The 18,282-nt window shown below is 44.1% G+C and overlaps 1 protein-coding gene across 3 annotated transcripts in view; it reads left to right on the top strand.

Annotated features, from left to right (window-relative positions):
* The window catches only part of LOC132379573 (2-acylglycerol O-acyltransferase 1-like), a 28,672-nt gene extending 24,528 nt beyond the window's left edge, over positions 1 to 4,144 (top strand). For all 3 annotated transcript variants that reach the window (XM_059947658.1, XM_059947639.1, XM_059947649.1), the window contains one exon: positions 2,044 to 4,144. In XM_059947658.1, the coding sequence (XP_059803641.1) occupies positions 2,044 to 2,198 (155 nt within the window). In that variant the 3' untranslated portion in view covers positions 2,199 to 4,144. The remainder of the gene's footprint in view (positions 1 to 2,043) is intronic.
* The last annotated feature ends 14,138 nt before the right edge of the window (positions 4,145 to 18,282 follow it).

Below are 18,282 nucleotides of genomic sequence, written 5' to 3'. Positions count from 1 at the left end.
GGATAGGCTGTGACTTATTTATTCTTTGAGCACAGGAGACTGAGAGAGTATAAAATCATAAGGGACATAAACAGGATCAAGGTTTAAGGTGAGAGGTGAAAATTTAGAAGGAACTTGGTGGTGGGGGGGGGGTCACTTTTTTTAAAAACTCAGATGGTGGTAACTATATGGAATAAGCTCCCAGAGTAAGAGATTGATGCAGATTCAATAACAATGTTTAAAAGACAGTTGGAGAGGTATATAGATAGGAAAGATTTAGAGGGTTATGAGCCAAACACGGGCAATTGGAACTAGCTTGGATGGGCATCTTGATCACTGTGGATTGAAGAGGCAGTTTTCTGCACTGTATGACTCTGACTTTTACAAACTATAGACGTTGGAAATCAGAAATACAATCAGATGATTCTGGAAGCAATCAGCAGGTCACACACCATCCAATGAAGGACATTAATCTGTTTATCTTTTCACAAATGCCACTTCACATTCTGGGTGTACCCAGCATGTTCTGATTTAGTTGTGTTTGTTTCTGCTGTTCAATTTTTCACTTAATGTTTGCTGACAAAATGACAAGTTCCAAGTTACAACTGATAATGAGTGAGTGAAGCCTCCGTCAGTCAGGGTCGACCATGGATGTTGCATCCTAGATACATAAACCTGAGCAAGCTGTTGCCCATGCAGCAAGCTCCCCATCTCCATGCATCTGATGAACTCAAAAGAACGGCAGAGACTGATACAGTTTGGTACCAGCGGCATTGCAGGAGTTGCCAGTCAGCGTGGAACTCAATTAGGACTGCCTTAGGGACTCCAACTCCAGATTTTTCCCTTAGGGTTTATTGCTGATAGCCTGGTGTCCTATCTGTGGAGGAGGCTCGTACTCTCAGTCGCTTCACGCCACGGAAACCAGCACAAGCAGCGGCCTGATGAGCCCATAAGGCTCTGGACAGACTTTAACTTAACTTTTTATTGCTGAAGCCTTCCACAAGAGTGGCTATAGCCACAAGGCAGTGAGGTTCGAGGGGAAAAAAAATTCTTTCTCCAACTGACAAATGCAATGGAAATAGTTATTTTTGATTTGTAATTTTTCCATTGACAGTAGAGGATGCATTTCCAGTTGCAAATTGCTATAAGTGTTATGAAATGCAACCTCATTTCTATGTTCAACGAAGTGCTAATTGAAATTGTCATTAAAATAACCTTTATTTTAATTTTTTTTAAATCCAATTTGATACTAATTTCCCTATTTTCCTTTTCATTGTTCCTCCTTCCCGTTTTGAAACCTTAGCATCATAGTAATTTCTTCATCTGCCAAGTTCATAATTACACAATCAAGATTCTTTGATGCATTTTAGCACCAGCAAAATGAATAAACATAAAAAAGAACAAAAATTGAAATCTTTTAAAGATATGAAACATAATGAGTAAGAGAAGGAATGAGCCAATGGGCTGGTTGCACCTGCTTTGCCATTCAATAAGATCATGGTTAATTTGGCTATAGACTGAGCTCTATCTACCTGCTTTTTCTCCTTAACCCTTAATAACTTTGCTATGTGGAAATCTATTTAACTGTGTCCTAAATGTACTCAATGATGTAGCGCCTGAAACTTCCCAGGGAAGAGAGTTCTATAGGCTTCTCTCTCAAAAAAGCAGTTTCTCCTTGTGTCTGTGAATCTTCAGGGTATGTCCCCAAGTTCCAGTCCCACTTACCTATGAAAACAGCTTTCCTGTCTGTATTTTATCTAACCCTTTTGTAATTTTATATGTTCCTTGGCACCTTGCCGTCCTACAAGCTAGCCAACACACACCCACTATGAATTTTAAAATCTTCAACTATGTTTTTGTTTAAATGCACAAATACTCAGAAACTTGCAGAATTGCTCAGTCTTTACTTTCCATTTAACTTTAAAAAGAAAACAAAATTTTAAAGATAAAATCCTTTAATGTTATTCTTGAGAATTATTGTGAACTGCTGGCCAAGGAAGAAGTAGGCAAGTGACAATATCTGAAATATTAGTAATGATTAATAGCTTTGGTTTTGTTTTACAGTGGGAAAGCCAATTGTTGTGCAACAGAACCACACTCCTTCAAACCAAGAGATTGAAGTGCTGCATAGTAAATATATTGAGGCATTAATTCAATTATTTGAAGAACACAAAGCTCAATATGGAATTCCTGAAACAGACCATCTGATTTTCAGTTGAATTTCTGATTTGAGCACTTGAGTTAAAAAGCACATTTAGTCCCAGTGTAATGAATAATTTTGTTTTGAGCTGTTCAGTACATAGTTATAGAGAGATCCCAGTTAATTGAATCATTTTGGAGATCTTTTACGCTCTTATTTGCAGTAATTGTCAATGGTTTACAAACAATTCTACGTTAACCACTAAGTACTAATGTTGTCCTACTGGTGTAATTTCTGTGTATTGTATTAGATATACAGCACTTTACAAATGTTAGCTAAAGAGATATTTCTTTATAAGGTTTACAATTTTGCAACGTAAAATTAGGTTAGTGTTTCCACAATGCCATCAACTGAAATTGGGATAAAAAATGCTTAATATTATGCAAAAATCTGAATACCTACCAACTGCAAAATACAATCTTTTATACAATCATTATAAAAGTAACTCCTTAAAGGGAGCAAATATGAGGAAATCTGCAGATGCTGGAAATTCAAACAACAACACACACCAGCATTTTGTGTGTGTTGTTCCTTAAAGGGAGGTATGAATAGAAAATATGTACTAAGATATTGTTTGACATTAATCTCAAAAGGTTTAATTATTGCAAAATTCTTTTTACCAAGCAATCGTAACTTGTAATACCATATTAATGGACCTTAGAAAGGATTATCTCTGTATTGTAGTCTCTCACTGTTATTTTCTTGACTCAAAAAATTAAAATCCAAAGGTTCAGTAATTTTAACAGATTATATTAGTATTAATAGCTCATCTTTAATCATTTGTCACACTTAAGTAAGAGTAACTATTTTGAAATAATCTGTGAAAGAAAGTAAATGATAGCTTTCTAAACATTTTCAATTATACCTAAAAATTTTAAATTTGACAAAAATATATTAAAATAAATTACTGTTGAGCTTGTGTGACAAATCTGATTTTTCAGAGGACTTGATCATCTTTTTGTAATCTACTCATTCTGTGTAGACCCATGAGCAAATTAAGTTTATTATTTAAGCTTCCTACTATTCATTTGTATTAAATAAACTCAGTAAATCATTTAATTACTCCCTTTTGGGTTGTATTACTTTGTTCTGCAGCATATTTTGTACTAAAAATGATTAATTCAAGTATTTACTTGTTAATAATTGTGTATTCAAAAGTTACAGAAATTTACTTCCAGGATCAAATTGTATTATCACAAGCATTTGTTGTGAAATTTGTCATATTTCTTATGTACATTTTCCTTTTCATTTTGTATGATTTTGATGTGGTTTGTGAATCTCCTTACTGAGAGAGGAAACTGATTCTTTTTAGTAATTCCTAAATTGTAGAATGCTAAAATGTCATGGCCATTACTAGCAAATTAAAGGTGCTGAATTAAGTGGAAGATGCTTTTGTTTTAGCCAAATACTGTAAAGGAAATGATGTAAAAGTACTGTTGTGATGCGGTGCAGAAAAACCCTGTATGGTGCGACCTGCTGACAATGCAAGAAGGTGGATATGTGTATAGATTGGAAGGTGGTGGAGTTCTTCTGTTGTTTGCACTGGATGTCTCTCTGCTCCTGACAAATGAACTTGGGGATCTCAGTACAATCCAAAATCCTTTTTCACCATTTTGAGTGTTGCAGGAGACCTATACAGAGAATCCTGAGAATCATTTGTACAGTCCATCTGGTAACCTCTGTGACCCAGCTTGGAATAAAGAGAAAGTCGAGCATTTGCCAATGCCTGTAATGAAGAACATTAGACTGGAAATACTCATATACTGGAAGGTGAATTGACTGTTTCTTTCTCCACAGAACAAAATATTTCCAGCACTTGTGTTTTTACCTTCAAACAGAGTGCTTGCTCCTGGTAAAGAACATTTGAGTCTAGTGATGTAGCCTGTCCTTTGGAACTGACTAAATGTAATTAGAAGCTTTAAGATGGGAATGTTGGTTCATTTAACCTGCAATGAATTAAACAGTTTTGAGCACTTTGAGGTGCCTGTTGTAGGTAGTCCTTATCTCAGAAGTGTACAAGATGGCAGTGTTCACTGCACTTTGACCCATCATGACCTTTATGCCAAATTTGAGGTCTTGATCTTCTGTATACACTTTTCCTCAGGTGGCCAAAGACTATATTGGGGCCAGTTCTCTTCTTCCATGGATGCTGCCTGGCCTGCTGAGTTCCTCCAGCATTTTGTGTGTGTTGTTTGAGTTGTATTACTCTTTATTGCTTGACAACTATCAGTGACAAAAATCACTGCATTTTGAACAGAAGCACACAAATGACACTATTTAAAAACTGTTTGATCTAAGCACAGTGTATTGTCTAATAACCACACCAGCGCACATGACTGGCACTAGTTAGAAAATGTTCGGTTACAGTCTCCTACCCCAGTTAAGTGGTATAATGTCCTAAATAAGCAGAATCCTGGGTATTTTCCCCATTTGTTTCTGTTCTTAAGAGTTGTCCCAAATAAGCAGATGCCCCGATTAATCGTTGGCCCAATTTACTGACATCCACTGTATAACCTTACATCAGAACAGAAGAGAAAATAAGTTAATTTGCAGAGAAACTGGGAGGAGGAGAGGATAAAAGGGATGGTTTTGATAACATGGAGCCTAGGAAATGGTTGGTTGTCAGTCTTTGTGTGCAGTTTCTCATTGATTCTATTGTACTTTATTCTACTATGAATGTCTGCACAAAAATGAATCTCAGGTTAGTATATTGTGACATAACACGAGGAAATCTGCAGATGCTGGAAATTCAAACAACACACACAAAATGCTGGTGGAACACAGCAGGCCAGGCAGCATCTATAGGGAGAAGCGCTGTTGATGTTTCGGGCCAAGTAGTTTCATCAGGACTAACTGACATGGTGGAAGTTACGGAGAATTGTACGTTGGAGATCCCATTTCCCACACGTCTGCCCTCACCCCATCCCCTTGTCCTCACCTACTACCCCACCAGCCTCCAGGTCCAACGTATAATTCTCCATAACTTCCGCCACCTCCAATGGGATCCCACTACCAAGCACATCTTTCCCTCCCCCCCTTCTGCTTTCCGCAGGGATCGCCCCCTACGCGACTCCCTTGTCCACTCGTTCCCCCCCATCCCTTCCCACTGATCTCCCTCCTGGCACTTATCCTTGTAAGCGGAACAAGTGCTACACCTGTCCTTACACTTCCTCCCTCACCACCATTCAGGGTCCCAGACAGTCCTTCAAGGTGAGGCGACACTTCACCTGTGAGTCGGCTGGTGTGGTATACTGCGTCCGGTGCTCCCAGTGTGGCCTTTTATATACTGGTGAGACCTGACGCAGACTGGGAGACCGTTTCGCTGAACACCTACACTCGGTCCGCCAGAGAAAGCAGGATCTCCCAGTGGCCAGACATTTTAATTCCACATCCCATTCCCATTGGGATATGTCTATCCATGGCCGCCTCTACTATCAAGATGAAACCACACTCAGGTTGGAGGAACAACACCTTATATACTGGCTGGGTAGCCTCCCATCCCTGACATTTAGTTGTTTGTTTTTTTTTCTCTCTCTCTGCCCATCACCCTGCCTGTTCTCCATCTCCTTCTGGTGCTCCCCCCTCCCCTTTTCTTTCTCCCTCGGCCTTCCGTCCCACGATCCTTTCCCTTCTCCAGCTCTGTATCACTTTCGCCCATCACCTTTCCAGCTCTTAGCTTCATCCCCCCACCCCCGGTCTTCTCCTATCATTTCACATTTCCCCCTTCCCCCACTACTTTCAAATCTTAGTATCTCTCCTTTCAGTTAGTCCTGACGAATGGTCTCGGCCCGAAACGTCGACAGTGCTTCTTCCTATAGATATTCTGACGTAAATTTACATTGAACTTTCTTACCACCTCCTCTTTCTTTCCCTGATCCAAATGCCCTCTTTCCATATCTTGTTCACCTTCCCAACCTTCTCCATCTGCCTATCACCAAAACATTCCTCCCACTCGTTCCCCTCCCCACCGTCTTCCCTCTGATCCATGTTGTACTGTCTTCAGCCCTTTCCCCACATCTGACTATCACATCCCGTCTCCTTACACATTTCCCACTCTCCTCCCTGCCTCATCTGTCTATCAACCCCTCCCTCCCCAGATCTGGATATACCCATCACCAGCAAACTCTTGCTCCACCCATTTCCCTCCACCCCCTTTCAAGTCCAGATTACACTCAGTACCGCTTTGGATACTGTTTGAGGGCTTTGACATGTCGGGGGGAGCCTCAGTGACGGGGTCTCTGGCACTCAGTCTTGCGCTGTGGCTCAGATGGGAAGGAGGGAGAAGAGAAGTGCGGTAGTGATAGGGGATTCCATTGACAGATGAGTAGAAATGAGATTCTGTGGACACGATAGAGACAGTCGGAGGGTATGTTGTCTCCTAGGTGCCAGAGGCAGGGATGTCTCAGATCAGGTCCAGGACATTTTTAAGGGGGAAGGTGAGCAGCCAAAGTCTTGTTGTATATATTGACACCAATGATACCATTAACAAAGTCTTAGACTTCAAGTACCTCGGGTCAAGAATGATGAGTTCGGAGAAGGACATAAAGATACGGAAGGCGCTGGCGTGGAGGGCTATGAACGACATGAAGGAAACCTGGAGGTCGAACCTGACCAGAGGGCTCAAAAAGAGGATCTTCATAGCGGTCAGAGAGTCCATTCTCACAAACGGATGCGAGACGTGGACACTCACCAGACCATGAGAAAGTCACTAGATGGTTGCTATACACGAATGCTCCGGATGGCTCTGATGTGAGTTGGCAACAGCACATGATGAACATCGAGCTCTATGATGACCTACCGATGCTCACTACTAAAGTCAAGGTGAGAAGACTGCAACTAGCGGGGCACTGTCTACACCACCCTGAGCTACCTGCCAACCTAGTCATCAGATGGGAGCCCAGGCATGGGAGGATGAACCCTGGGCACCCTCCCAAGACTATGGTCAACACACTCCTAGAAGATAGCAGCGCATCTAACGTAGATGAACTGAACACACTGATGAGGGAGAGGGAGGAATGGAGAGTCCGTCATCATGCCCGACGCCGGCCCCCTAGGCCTGAGTGGATGTAGTAGTAGTAATGATGTAGGTAGAAAACTGAGAAGGTCCTAAAGAGAGAATTTAGGGAGCAAGGTAGAAAGCTGAAAAGCAGGACCTCCAGGATAGCAACCTCAGAATTGCTGCCTATGCCACGTGGCAGTGATTTGGCAGATGAATGTGTGGCTGAGAAATTGGTGCAGGGAGCGGGATCACAGATTGGTGGATTATTGGGATCTCTTCTGAGAAGGTATGATCTATACAAAACGGACAGGTTACACCTGAACCTGAGGGGGACCGACAGCCTTGTAGGCAGGAATGTTAGGTTTGCTGGTTTACAAGCATAGGTAGTGTGTAGTGAGTTTGTCAGGAAGGACTGGTGGGTGATAGGACAAAATTGCAGTCAGTGAGATGAGTTGCAGCATTACAGGGGCAAAATTGAAAAGGGTGACAGATACAGGAATAATTCCGTACAGTATATGGAATAACATGGATGATTTTGTAGCACATTTAGAGATTGGCAAGTAAGACATTGTTAGCATCACTGAGTCATGGCCAAAAGAAGATTAAGGTTAGGAGCTTAACATCCAAGGATATACATTGCATCTAATGGACAGGCAGGTAGGCAGAGGGGGTGGCATGGCTCTGCTGGTAAAAATGAAATCAAATCCTCAGAAAGAGGTGACATAGGATTGGAAGATGTAGAATCCTTCTGGGCAGAGTTAAGAAACTGCAAGGGCAAGAAGAACCTGACAGGAGTTGTATACAGACCCCCAAACAGTAGTAAGGATGTTGCTTAAGGAGGCTGCTGAGATACAGCATGAGATTTAAAACTTTGACAAACTTCTACAGATGTGTGGTGGAGAGTGTATTGACTGGCTGCATCATGGCCTGGTATAGAAACACCAATACTTTTGAACAGAAAATCTTACAAAAAGTAGTGGATTCAGTCCAATACATCATGGGTAAAGCCCTCCCAACCACTGAGCATATCGACATGAAACACTGTTATAGGAAAGCAGCATCCATCATCACGCAGACCATGCTCTTTTCTTGCTGCTGCCATCAGGTAGAAGGTACAAGAGCCTCATGACTCGCACCAGCAGGTTCAAGAACAGTTACTACCCCACAACCAACAGACCCTTGAACAAACGGGTTAACCACACTCACTTGCCCATACATTGAGATGTTCCAACAACTAATAATCTCGCTTTAAGGACTCTTTACCTTGTTATTTCATGTTCTTGTTATTTATAACTATTTATTTATATTTACATAGTTTGATGTCCTCTGCACTCCAGTTGATCTTTCATTGATTCTATTATAGTTACTATTTTATAGATTTGCTGAGTAAGCCCGCAGGAAAAGGAATCTCAGGGTTGTATATGGTAATATATATGTAGTTCAATAATAAAATTGACTTTGAACTTTTAACAGCATAAATGGCATGATGCTTCAGAAGTTAACTCCTTTTATGCACACTTTGAAAGGGAGAATAACACAGCACTTGTGCAAACCCTCACAGCGTCTAGTGACCCTGTGACCTCAGCACATCCTTCACGAGGGCAAACCTTCACAAGGTGTCATGCCTCGAAGGAGTACTTTGCCAGGTACTGAAATCCTGTGCTAACCAACTGACTCGAAGATTCAGGGACTTCTTCAGCATCTCGATGCTGCAGTCTGAGATTCCCACCTGCGTGTGAATGATGGCAATCTCAAGCTGCTTCAATGACTATTGTCCAGTAGTACTGTACTCACATCTACCATGATGATGTTCTTTGAGATGTTGGTTAGAGGTAGAATTAGCTCTTGCCTAAGCCAGGATCTGGAGCTGCTGCAATTCACCAGCTACCACAAGAAGTCTATAGCAGACGTGATTTCCCTCGCTCTGCACTGTTTTGGAGCACCTAGAAAACCTCAAAACATAAAATGTAAATCAGGTTCCTATTTATCAATTACAGCTCAGCATTCTCTCATTCCTTCAGTGCTAATCACTAAATGGTAGAAGCTTGGCCATTGTACCTCCCTCTGCAACTAGATCCTTGTCTTCCTTATTATGAGACCACAGTCAGTGCAGGTCAGTAATAATATCTCCTCCTTGCCAACAGTCAACACAGCTGCAGTTCAAGGATGTGTGCTTAGCCCACTGATTTACTCTCTCTATACTCATGACTGCGAAGCTAAGCACAGTTCAAATGTCTTCTATAACTTGCCAAAGAAACTACTATTGTTGGCAAAATCTCAGTTCCAATGAGGGGAAGTACAGGAGTGAGGTAGATCAGTTGTGTGGTGAACTACATATACCTGTCTGGACACGCCCCCCACTGACTGCTCCTGTGGCTCCTCCCACAGACCCTGGTACAAAGGTGATTGAGGCCTGAGCCCTGCCCTCAGTCTCCAGGATGTAGTATGGTGGTCAATTGCTGCTTGTTCTTTCTTCCAGTCAATAAAAGCCGATATCTCGCCTCACATCTCAGAGAGTTATTGAAGGTGCATCAATTTTATTGACTGGCAGTTTAAACCATGGACAGCATTTTACATCCGGAAAAATTAGACCTTGATCTGCAAGACTCCGAAGCAGCTCTTGCCTTTAAACTCTGGCTTGCATGCTTCCAATCGTACTTGGAACAGATTCCAGTGACTGAGCCTGCCACGAAGTACAGAATATTATTATCTAGAGTAAGTCCGAAAGTATTCTCCCTTATCAGGGACCTACCAACCTACCAAGGGGCACTGGACACCCTTAAAAGACAGTACCTGCAGGCGGTGTACACCGTCTATGCAAGACATCAATTAGCGACGCGGTGACAGCGGGCTGGAGAGTCGAGCGCCGTGTTTCTCCGAGCACTACAGACACTCGTGCGAACTTGCGACTGCAAAGCTCTGTCGGCGGAACAGCATTCGGAGCTCCTGGTACGAGACGCCTTCGTTACGGGGATCAGGTCAGTGTACGTGCGCCAGCGGCTGCTGGAAAATGCCAATCTTACCTTATGCTCGGCGATCGAGATGGCCGACACGCTGGAGGCTGCTCTGCACAACGCTGATGTTGTCCAGCCGCGTGATCCCCTGCCGGTTCCGTGGACACCTCAGACCCCGCCGCCGCTGGTTCCTGCAAGCGAATTCACCAACACCGCTGCCAGTCGCGATTCCACGAACTCCCCGAACCCGACCACAGCTGCTGCCAGCTGTGTTACTTCTGTGGACTCGAAAAGCACCCCCGAAAATGCTGCCTGGCCCAAGAAGTGACCTGTTCCAGCTGCAGGACGAAGGGCCATTTCGCCAAGGTCTGTAAGTCTAAACCATGAGCGGGGTCGGGCAGCGCTGCGTGTGAGGCACGGGGGCCGCCATCTTGTCTGCCCGCCTCGTGCGAGGCATGGGGGCCACCACCTTGCCTGCCCGGATGGGCACGCCCCGCCCCGACCCACCAGTGCTTACTGGGTACCAAGACGGCAGTTCAACTCTGGCCTCCGTAAACCTCGACCAAAGTGCCCCACACCAGCTTGCAAGGTCGATGATGGACATCCTGGTGGAGGGGCACAGGACTAGCTGCCTGTTTGACATGGGCAGCACTGAGAATTTTATTGACCCGGACACGGTGCAACGCTGCGGACTTGTGACACGGCCGGTAAGCCAGAGGGTCACCATGGCTTCTGGGTTGCATTCCACAGACATCCGGGTGGGTTGTGTAGCGACATTGGTGGTGCAGGGCACAGAATATCGGAACTGTGCGCTACTGGTCATGCCTCAACTGTGCGCGCCTGTACTATTGGCGCTGGACTTTCAGAGCCACCTCGAAAGTGTGACTATGGCATATGACGGGTCCCTCCCACCACTCACTGTCAGGAATCCTTGGATTTGTGGGACTTCGTCATATATCCCGCTACTGACCATACACACACACTGACCCGCACATCCCACCCAGCACCATGCCGACAGCTGCGCTACCGACACCACTTGCAGCCTCTCCACCCTCAAGATCCCTCCCCCACCGCTGTTAGCCAACCTGACCCCTGACTGTAAACCCGTGGCAACTAAAAGCAGGAGGTACAGCGTGGGGGACAGGGCCTTCATTCAGTCAGAGGTGCAGCGGCTGCTCAGGGAGGGGATCATTGAGCCAAGCACAAGTCCTTGGAGGGCCCAGGTGGTTGATGTTCGGACCGGGTAGAAAAATAGGATGGTCATGGACTATAGCCAGACCATCAATAGGTTCACGCAGCTTGACGCGTCCCCCTACCCCACATCATGGATATGGTCAACCAGATAGCTCAGTACAAGGTGTACTCGACAATAGATCTGAAATCCGCTTAACACCAGCTCCCCTTCCACCCAGAGGACTGCCCCTACACCGCCTTTGAGGTGGGCGGCAGGCTCTATCACTTCCTGCGCGTCCCCTTCGGTGTCACAAATGGTGTCTCTGTCTTCCAGAGGGAAATGGACCGGATGGTGTACCAGTGCCAACTGAAGGCCACATTTCCCTATCTGGATAATATCACCATCTGTGGTCACAACTGGCCGGATCACAACGCCAACCTCCAGTGATTTTTCCAAGTGGCCAAAGCCCTGAACCTTACTTAAAACAGGGACAAGTGTGTGTTCGGAACCACCCAGCTCGCTATCTTTGGGTATGTCGTGGAGAACGGGGTCATTGGCCCTGATCCTGACCGTATGCGCCCCCTGTTAGAACTCCCTCTTCCCACCACCCTCAGAGCCCTCAGACGGTGCCTGGGCTTCTTTTCCTATTATGCCCAATGGGTCCCCCATTACGCAGACAAGGCCCGCCCCCTAGTCGTCTACCACATTTCCCCTCTCTGCCGAGGCCTGTGCGGCCTTCAGCTGCAATAAAGGGGACATTGCCAAAGCAACGATGCATGCGGTGGACGAGACCATTCCCTTCCAAGTAGAGAATGACGCCTCCGATTTCGCGCTGGCTGCTACCCTCAATCAGGCAGGCAAGCCAGTAGCATTCTTTTCTCGTACACTTCAAGGCCCTGAAATTCGGCACTCCGTGGTGGAGAAAGAAGCCCAGGCCATAGTGGAAGCTATTAGGCACTGGAGGCACTATCTCGCCGGCAAAAGGTTCACCTTGCTGACCGACCAGCGCTCAGTTGAGTTAATGTTTAGCAACCAGCAGTGGGGCAAAATCAAAAATGATAAAATTTTGCGGTGGAGAATAGAACTCTCCACCTACAACTATGATATCCTGTACCGACCAGGAAGGCTCAATGAGCCCCCTGATGCCCTATCCCGGGGAGCGTGTGCCAGCGCACAGCTCGACCAGCTATACGCCCTCCATGCACATCTTTGCCACCCGGGGGGGGTCACCCGATTTTACCATTTCGTGTAAGTCCGGAACCTGCCGTACTCCCTTGAGGACATCAGGACGATGACCAGGGACTGCTAAGTCTGCACTGAGTGCAAACCGCACTTCTACCGTCCTGAAAAGGCGCAACTTATCAAGGCCACCTGCCCCTTTGAGTGACTGAGTGTTGACTTTAAGGGCCCCCTTCCCTCCATCGACCGCAATGTCGACTTTCTCAACATTATCGACAAGTACTCGTGGTTCCCCTTTGCCATCCCCTGCCCCAACACCACTGCCACATCTGTCATAAAAGCCCTGCGCCAGCTCTTCACTCTGTTTGGATATCCCTGCTATATCCACAGTGATAGAGGGTCCTCCTTTATGAGTGACAAGCTGCGCCAGTACCTGCTGGCTAGGGGTATTGCTACTAGTAGGATCACGAGCTATAATCCCTGGGGAAATGGACAAGTGGAGAGGGAGAATGCCACAGTGTGGAAGGCCACACTTTTAGCCCTTAAGTCAAAAGGGTTGCCAGTCTCTCGATGGCAGGAGGTCCTCCCCGAGGCACTCCACTCCATCCGCTCCCTGTTATGTACGTCCACCAATGCCACCCCTAATGAGCGCCTATTCTCTTTTCCCAGGAAGTCTGCCACTGGGACCACCCTACCAGCTTGGCTTACATCCCCAGGGCCAGTGCTGCTCCAGAAACATGTGAGGAGCAATAAATACTCCCCACTGGTCGAGAGGGTTCACCTTCTGCATGTGAACCCCCAGTATGCTTACATGGTCTTACCTGATGGGCGGGAGGACACGGACTCCGTCTGCGACCTCGCGGCCGCAGGAGCAGCAGACCACTACCCTGAACACTCCACGGTATCTATGAACCCTGTACCCAAGGTGACACCGCGCACACCGAGCCCTACACGGACTCCTCACGACACTCCTATACCAGGCGCCACGCACACGCATGAGGGATCACTGATGCCTAGTGGGCTGACACCTCCAGTTAGGCCGGAACCAGCACAACCATCGTCTCCAGTGCAATCACCACTGGCACCTGTGCAATCACAGCTGGTGCTACGTAGATTTGCAGTGACAGATTCGACCACCTAATAGACTTAACCTGTAAATATACTTGTAAGAAACTTCACCCCATGGGGACTCTCTTTTAAAACAAAGGGGGGGGTGAATGTGGTGAACTACATATACCTGTCTGGACACGCACCCCCCCCCCCCCCCCCCCGCTGACTGCTCCTGTGGCTCCTCCCACTGACCGTGGCTCCTCTCATAGACCCCGGTATAAAGGCGATTGAGGCCTGAGCCCTGCCCTCAGTCTCCAGGATGTAGCATGCTGGTCAATTACTGCTTATTCTTTCTTCCAGTCAATAAAAGCCGATATCTCGCCTCACATCTCAGAGAGTTATTGATGGTGCATCAAGTTGATTAAGTGCTGTGAAACAACAACATTGCATGCAACATCAGCAAGACCAAGGAATTAATGATGGACTTCAGGAAGGCAAAGTTAGGAGAAGACATGGCAGTCCTCATAGAGTGGTCAGCGATGGAAAGAGTGAGTTTCTGGGAGACAAAACTTTGAGGATCTACCATAGGCCCAACGAACTGAAGCAATCACAAAGAAGGCCCTCTAGTGGCACTACACTCAGAGGGCTCTTTATTAGGTACACCAGTACACCAGCTCGTTAATGTAATTATTTTATCAGCCAATCATGTGGCAGCAACAATGCAAAAAAAAAGAGCATGCAGACATGTTCAAAAGGTTCAGTTGTCATCATTTCGCAGCTCATTCCACATTCTCCCAACCCACTGACTGAAAAGGTTTCCCTTCATGTTTCCCTCAAACATTTCACCTCTCACCCGTAAGTCATGACCTCTAGTTGTAGTCCCACCCAATCTCAACGGGAAAGCCTGCTTGCATCCACCCTATCTATACCCCTCATAATTTTCTTTACCTTTATCAAATTTCCCCTTCATCTTCTACATTCCAAGGAATAAAGTCGTAACCTATTCAATATTTCCTTACACCTCTAGTCCTCAAGACCCAGCAAGACCCTTATAATTTTTTTCTGTACTCTTTCAACCTTATTATCATCTTTCCTGTAGGTAGGTGACCAAAACTGGACACAATTCTCCAAATCAACCCCCTCCAATGTTTTATACAACTTCAACATAACATCCCATCTCCTGTACTCAGTACTTTGATTTATGAATGCCAATGTGCTAAAAGCTTTCTTTACGACACTATCTAGGAAGTGAGAGTCAAGGCAACACAGACCAGTCCTCATCAAGAGATCAGCAGTGGAAAGAGTGAACAGTTTCAAGTTGTTAGATGTCCATATCTTTGAAGATCAATCCCGGACAACTCATTGATGCAATTACAAACAAAGCATGGCAGCAACTATATTTAATTAGGAGGTTGAAAAGACATGGTATGTCACCAAAGACGCTTGCAAATTTCTATAGATGTACCATGGAGAGCATTCAAACTGGTTGCATTGCCATCTGGTATGGAGGGTCAGGAGACTATTGCTGAAGGGTCTTGGCCTGAAACATCGACGGTACTTCTTCCTATAGATGCTGCCTGGCCTGCTGCGTTCCACCAGCATTTTGTGTGCATTGCTGGAATATCCAGCACTGGCAGATTTCCTCGTGTTTGCAGTGTACACTGGATGAAATCCTCCATTGGTAATTATTAGAATCGACAGTTTTATAGTACTGTAGCAGTATTGTTCATGCTCTAACTTGTTCTGTATTTCCTTTAAATACATAATTTGTTACCCAATTTTTATACATTTTAAACTATTTCTGTGAATCTTTGGCTAATTTGGGCAACCACTTAATTGGGTCAAAATGTACTGGTCTCAATCAAACAGAATCCATTGTATAGCGGAGAGCCAAGTGTTTGAGATTGAGTGCCCACTGCTAAATTTCCAGTCTTAATAAAATTAATGTATTAATGCTGAAAATAGAATTTAGTTTTATCTTTAACTACTGGGTATAAAAATCAATACCTGTTCACTAGATTTAAGCGTTTTCTTTGGTCCTTTAATGTGAAGAAAGCAAATAAACTTCCTAAAAATATTTTGCTGGTCAAAAACCAGATCATCAAAATAAATTAGATAGCTTGTTGGGCGAGGTACAGAATTGTGTGCATGTACTAGGGCAATCCCGGCAGCGGCTCAAGCCTTAGTGAGCAGCTTAGAGCTGAATGCTGAGGCATGTTGCAAATCTCAGTGGAAGATTTTGATTCTATCGCAAAGTCCATTGGGACTATGAAGAATTCTCATGTTAGCTTTTACAGTTGAATTTATCTCTATCTCTGCTTCAATAGTGAAGACTGATTAAATAGGCTTTTAGTTATACAATTAATTAATTACTTGTATCAATTTTATTCAAAATAGGCTTTTGACAACTTGAACTGTCAAAGACCATCAAAAAAGTACAGGGCATGATGCCCTAAAATATGACAGGATTGAAGGAACCTGCAGAAGGTTGTAGACTCAGCCACTTCTGTCATTAGCACAACCCTCCCCACCGTTGAGAACATCTTCAAAAACCAATGCCTCAAAATGGTATCATCAAGGACTGTCACCATCTGTGATATGCCCTCTTCTCATTATTACCATCAGGGAGGAAGTACAGGAGTCTGAAGAACCACACTCAGCATTTCAGGACCAGGATCTTCCCCTCTGCTATCAGATTTCTGAACCATCCATGAACCCAAGTACACTACCTCAATATTCACCATATATTTATTTACTTTTATTGCAACTTATTTTGGCCAGCTGCCACAAAGGATTTAATTTGACGATGTACATCAGTGATAATAAACTTGATAGTGATTCTGGTTTTAATTCAGATTGTAAACTAATTTTCTAGTGCAAGACCTTCTCAGATCACTGGTAAATGGCAAGAATTGGGATCAATATAAAAATCTCTAAATGTATTACTTTAAAATCAGATAGGTTTAAAATGCTTTTTAGCAACTGCAGCTCAGAACCCCTTTCCATAATGTTCTAGGGGTTACTGGGCTCCATCCATAGCACAATTGCTGGATTGTCAATCTAATCTATTTCATACTACTTCAAACACCTGAGCAGATTGGCAATGAACTGGGACTTCTGATGGCATTTGACTTTCTCTCAGCGTATTCACTCCACATGCATCCCACCAAATGGAAGGAGTCACATGAAAAACTAGCTTGTAAAAGCAAAGTTAAAATAGAAAATCTGAGAATAAAAATAGAGAAAATCAGGATCATGTTTATATCACAACGTACATTGTGAAATTTGCTATTTTGCTGCTGCAGTAGTCAATTTAAGTTTATTGTCATTTCGACCATAAAACTGCTGGTACAGTACACAGTAAAAATGAAACAATCTTCCTCCAGAACCCAGGTGCTACAGGAAACAACATAAAACTACAGCAGACTATGTGAGACAGCACAAGGCTACACTAGACTACATAAAACAATGTAAAAACTGCACTAGACTACAGACCTGCACAGGACATAAAGTGCACAAAACAATGCAGGGCAGTACAATAATTAATAAACAAGACAATAGGCACAGTAAAAGACTAATTACAATATAATAATAAATTATGTACATTGCAATCCATAATACTACAAACTACAGTAAGTAAGATATATAAAAGAAAATTAAACTAGTAAGTATTTCAAAAAGAGGGGAAAATACGAGGTAGTGTTCATGGGTTCACTATCCATTCAGAAATCTGATGGCAGAGGAGAAGAAGTTGTTCCTGAAATGTTGAGGGTGTGTCTTCAGGCTCCTGGATTTCCTCCTTGATGGTAGCAATGAGAAGAGGGCATGTCCTGGGTAATGTGAGTCCTTAATGTGATGTGACTGCTGCATTTTTGAAGCACCCGCTTTTGAAGGAGTCCTCGATGCTGGGGAGGCGAGCGGCCATGATGGATTTGGCTGAATTTACAATTTTAGATCTTGTGCAGTGGCCCCTCTGTGCCAGATAGCAATGCAACCAGTTAGAATGCTCTCCATTGTACATCTGTAGAAATTTGCAAGTGTCTTTGGTGATGTACCAATTCTCCTCAAACTCCTAGTGAAATCAAGTCGCTGTCATGCCTTCTTTGTAACTGCATCAATATGTTGTGCCCAGGATGGATCCTCAGAGATGGTGATCATCCTTTCCAATTCTAATCCTTCGCTGAGGGCAGGTGTGTGTTCCCTCAACTTCTCCTTCCTGTGGTCCCCAATCAATTCTTTGGTCTTACTGACGTTGAGGTTGAGGTTTTGTTTTTGTGACACCACTCAACTAATTGATCTACTCATTGCTCAACATCTCCTCCTCATCATCTGAAATGATAGGGAAAATAAAATTGAAGCTTTCAATTTTATTTAAGATTTTTAAGAGCATAAAAGAGAAACCACATCATCATTAAATTGAAACTATTAAAATGGGTTCATTTGGTTATGGAATTGAGATGGGCTCTTTTAAAGAGTAATCCGTAATTCCATTCCCTCATTCTTTACTTTTATCTGCAAATATTTTCTTTTCTCCTTCAAGTTTAGTTCTCTTCAGAAGGTACAAATGAATCTACGTCCCTCAAAAAAAACTGTGCCATTTGGTTCCTTAAGCCAGCTCCCCAATTCAACAAAATCAAAAACTCAGCAACCAATCAAAAGTGTGTAGAAACTGTGCACCAAAAGGTCAGTCTAGGTGTCCCCAAACCAGAAACCTTGTATGAACCAAGATATCCACTCCCTACTAAAG

The sequence above is a fragment of the Hypanus sabinus genome, chromosome 2 (genome assembly GCF_030144855.1).
Source record: "Hypanus sabinus isolate sHypSab1 chromosome 2, sHypSab1.hap1, whole genome shotgun sequence".
Taxonomy (NCBI): Eukaryota; Metazoa; Chordata; class Chondrichthyes; order Myliobatiformes; family Dasyatidae; genus Hypanus; species Hypanus sabinus.
Note: the sequence above shows the minus strand (reverse complement) of the source record. Positions and strands in the feature narration are given on the sequence as shown.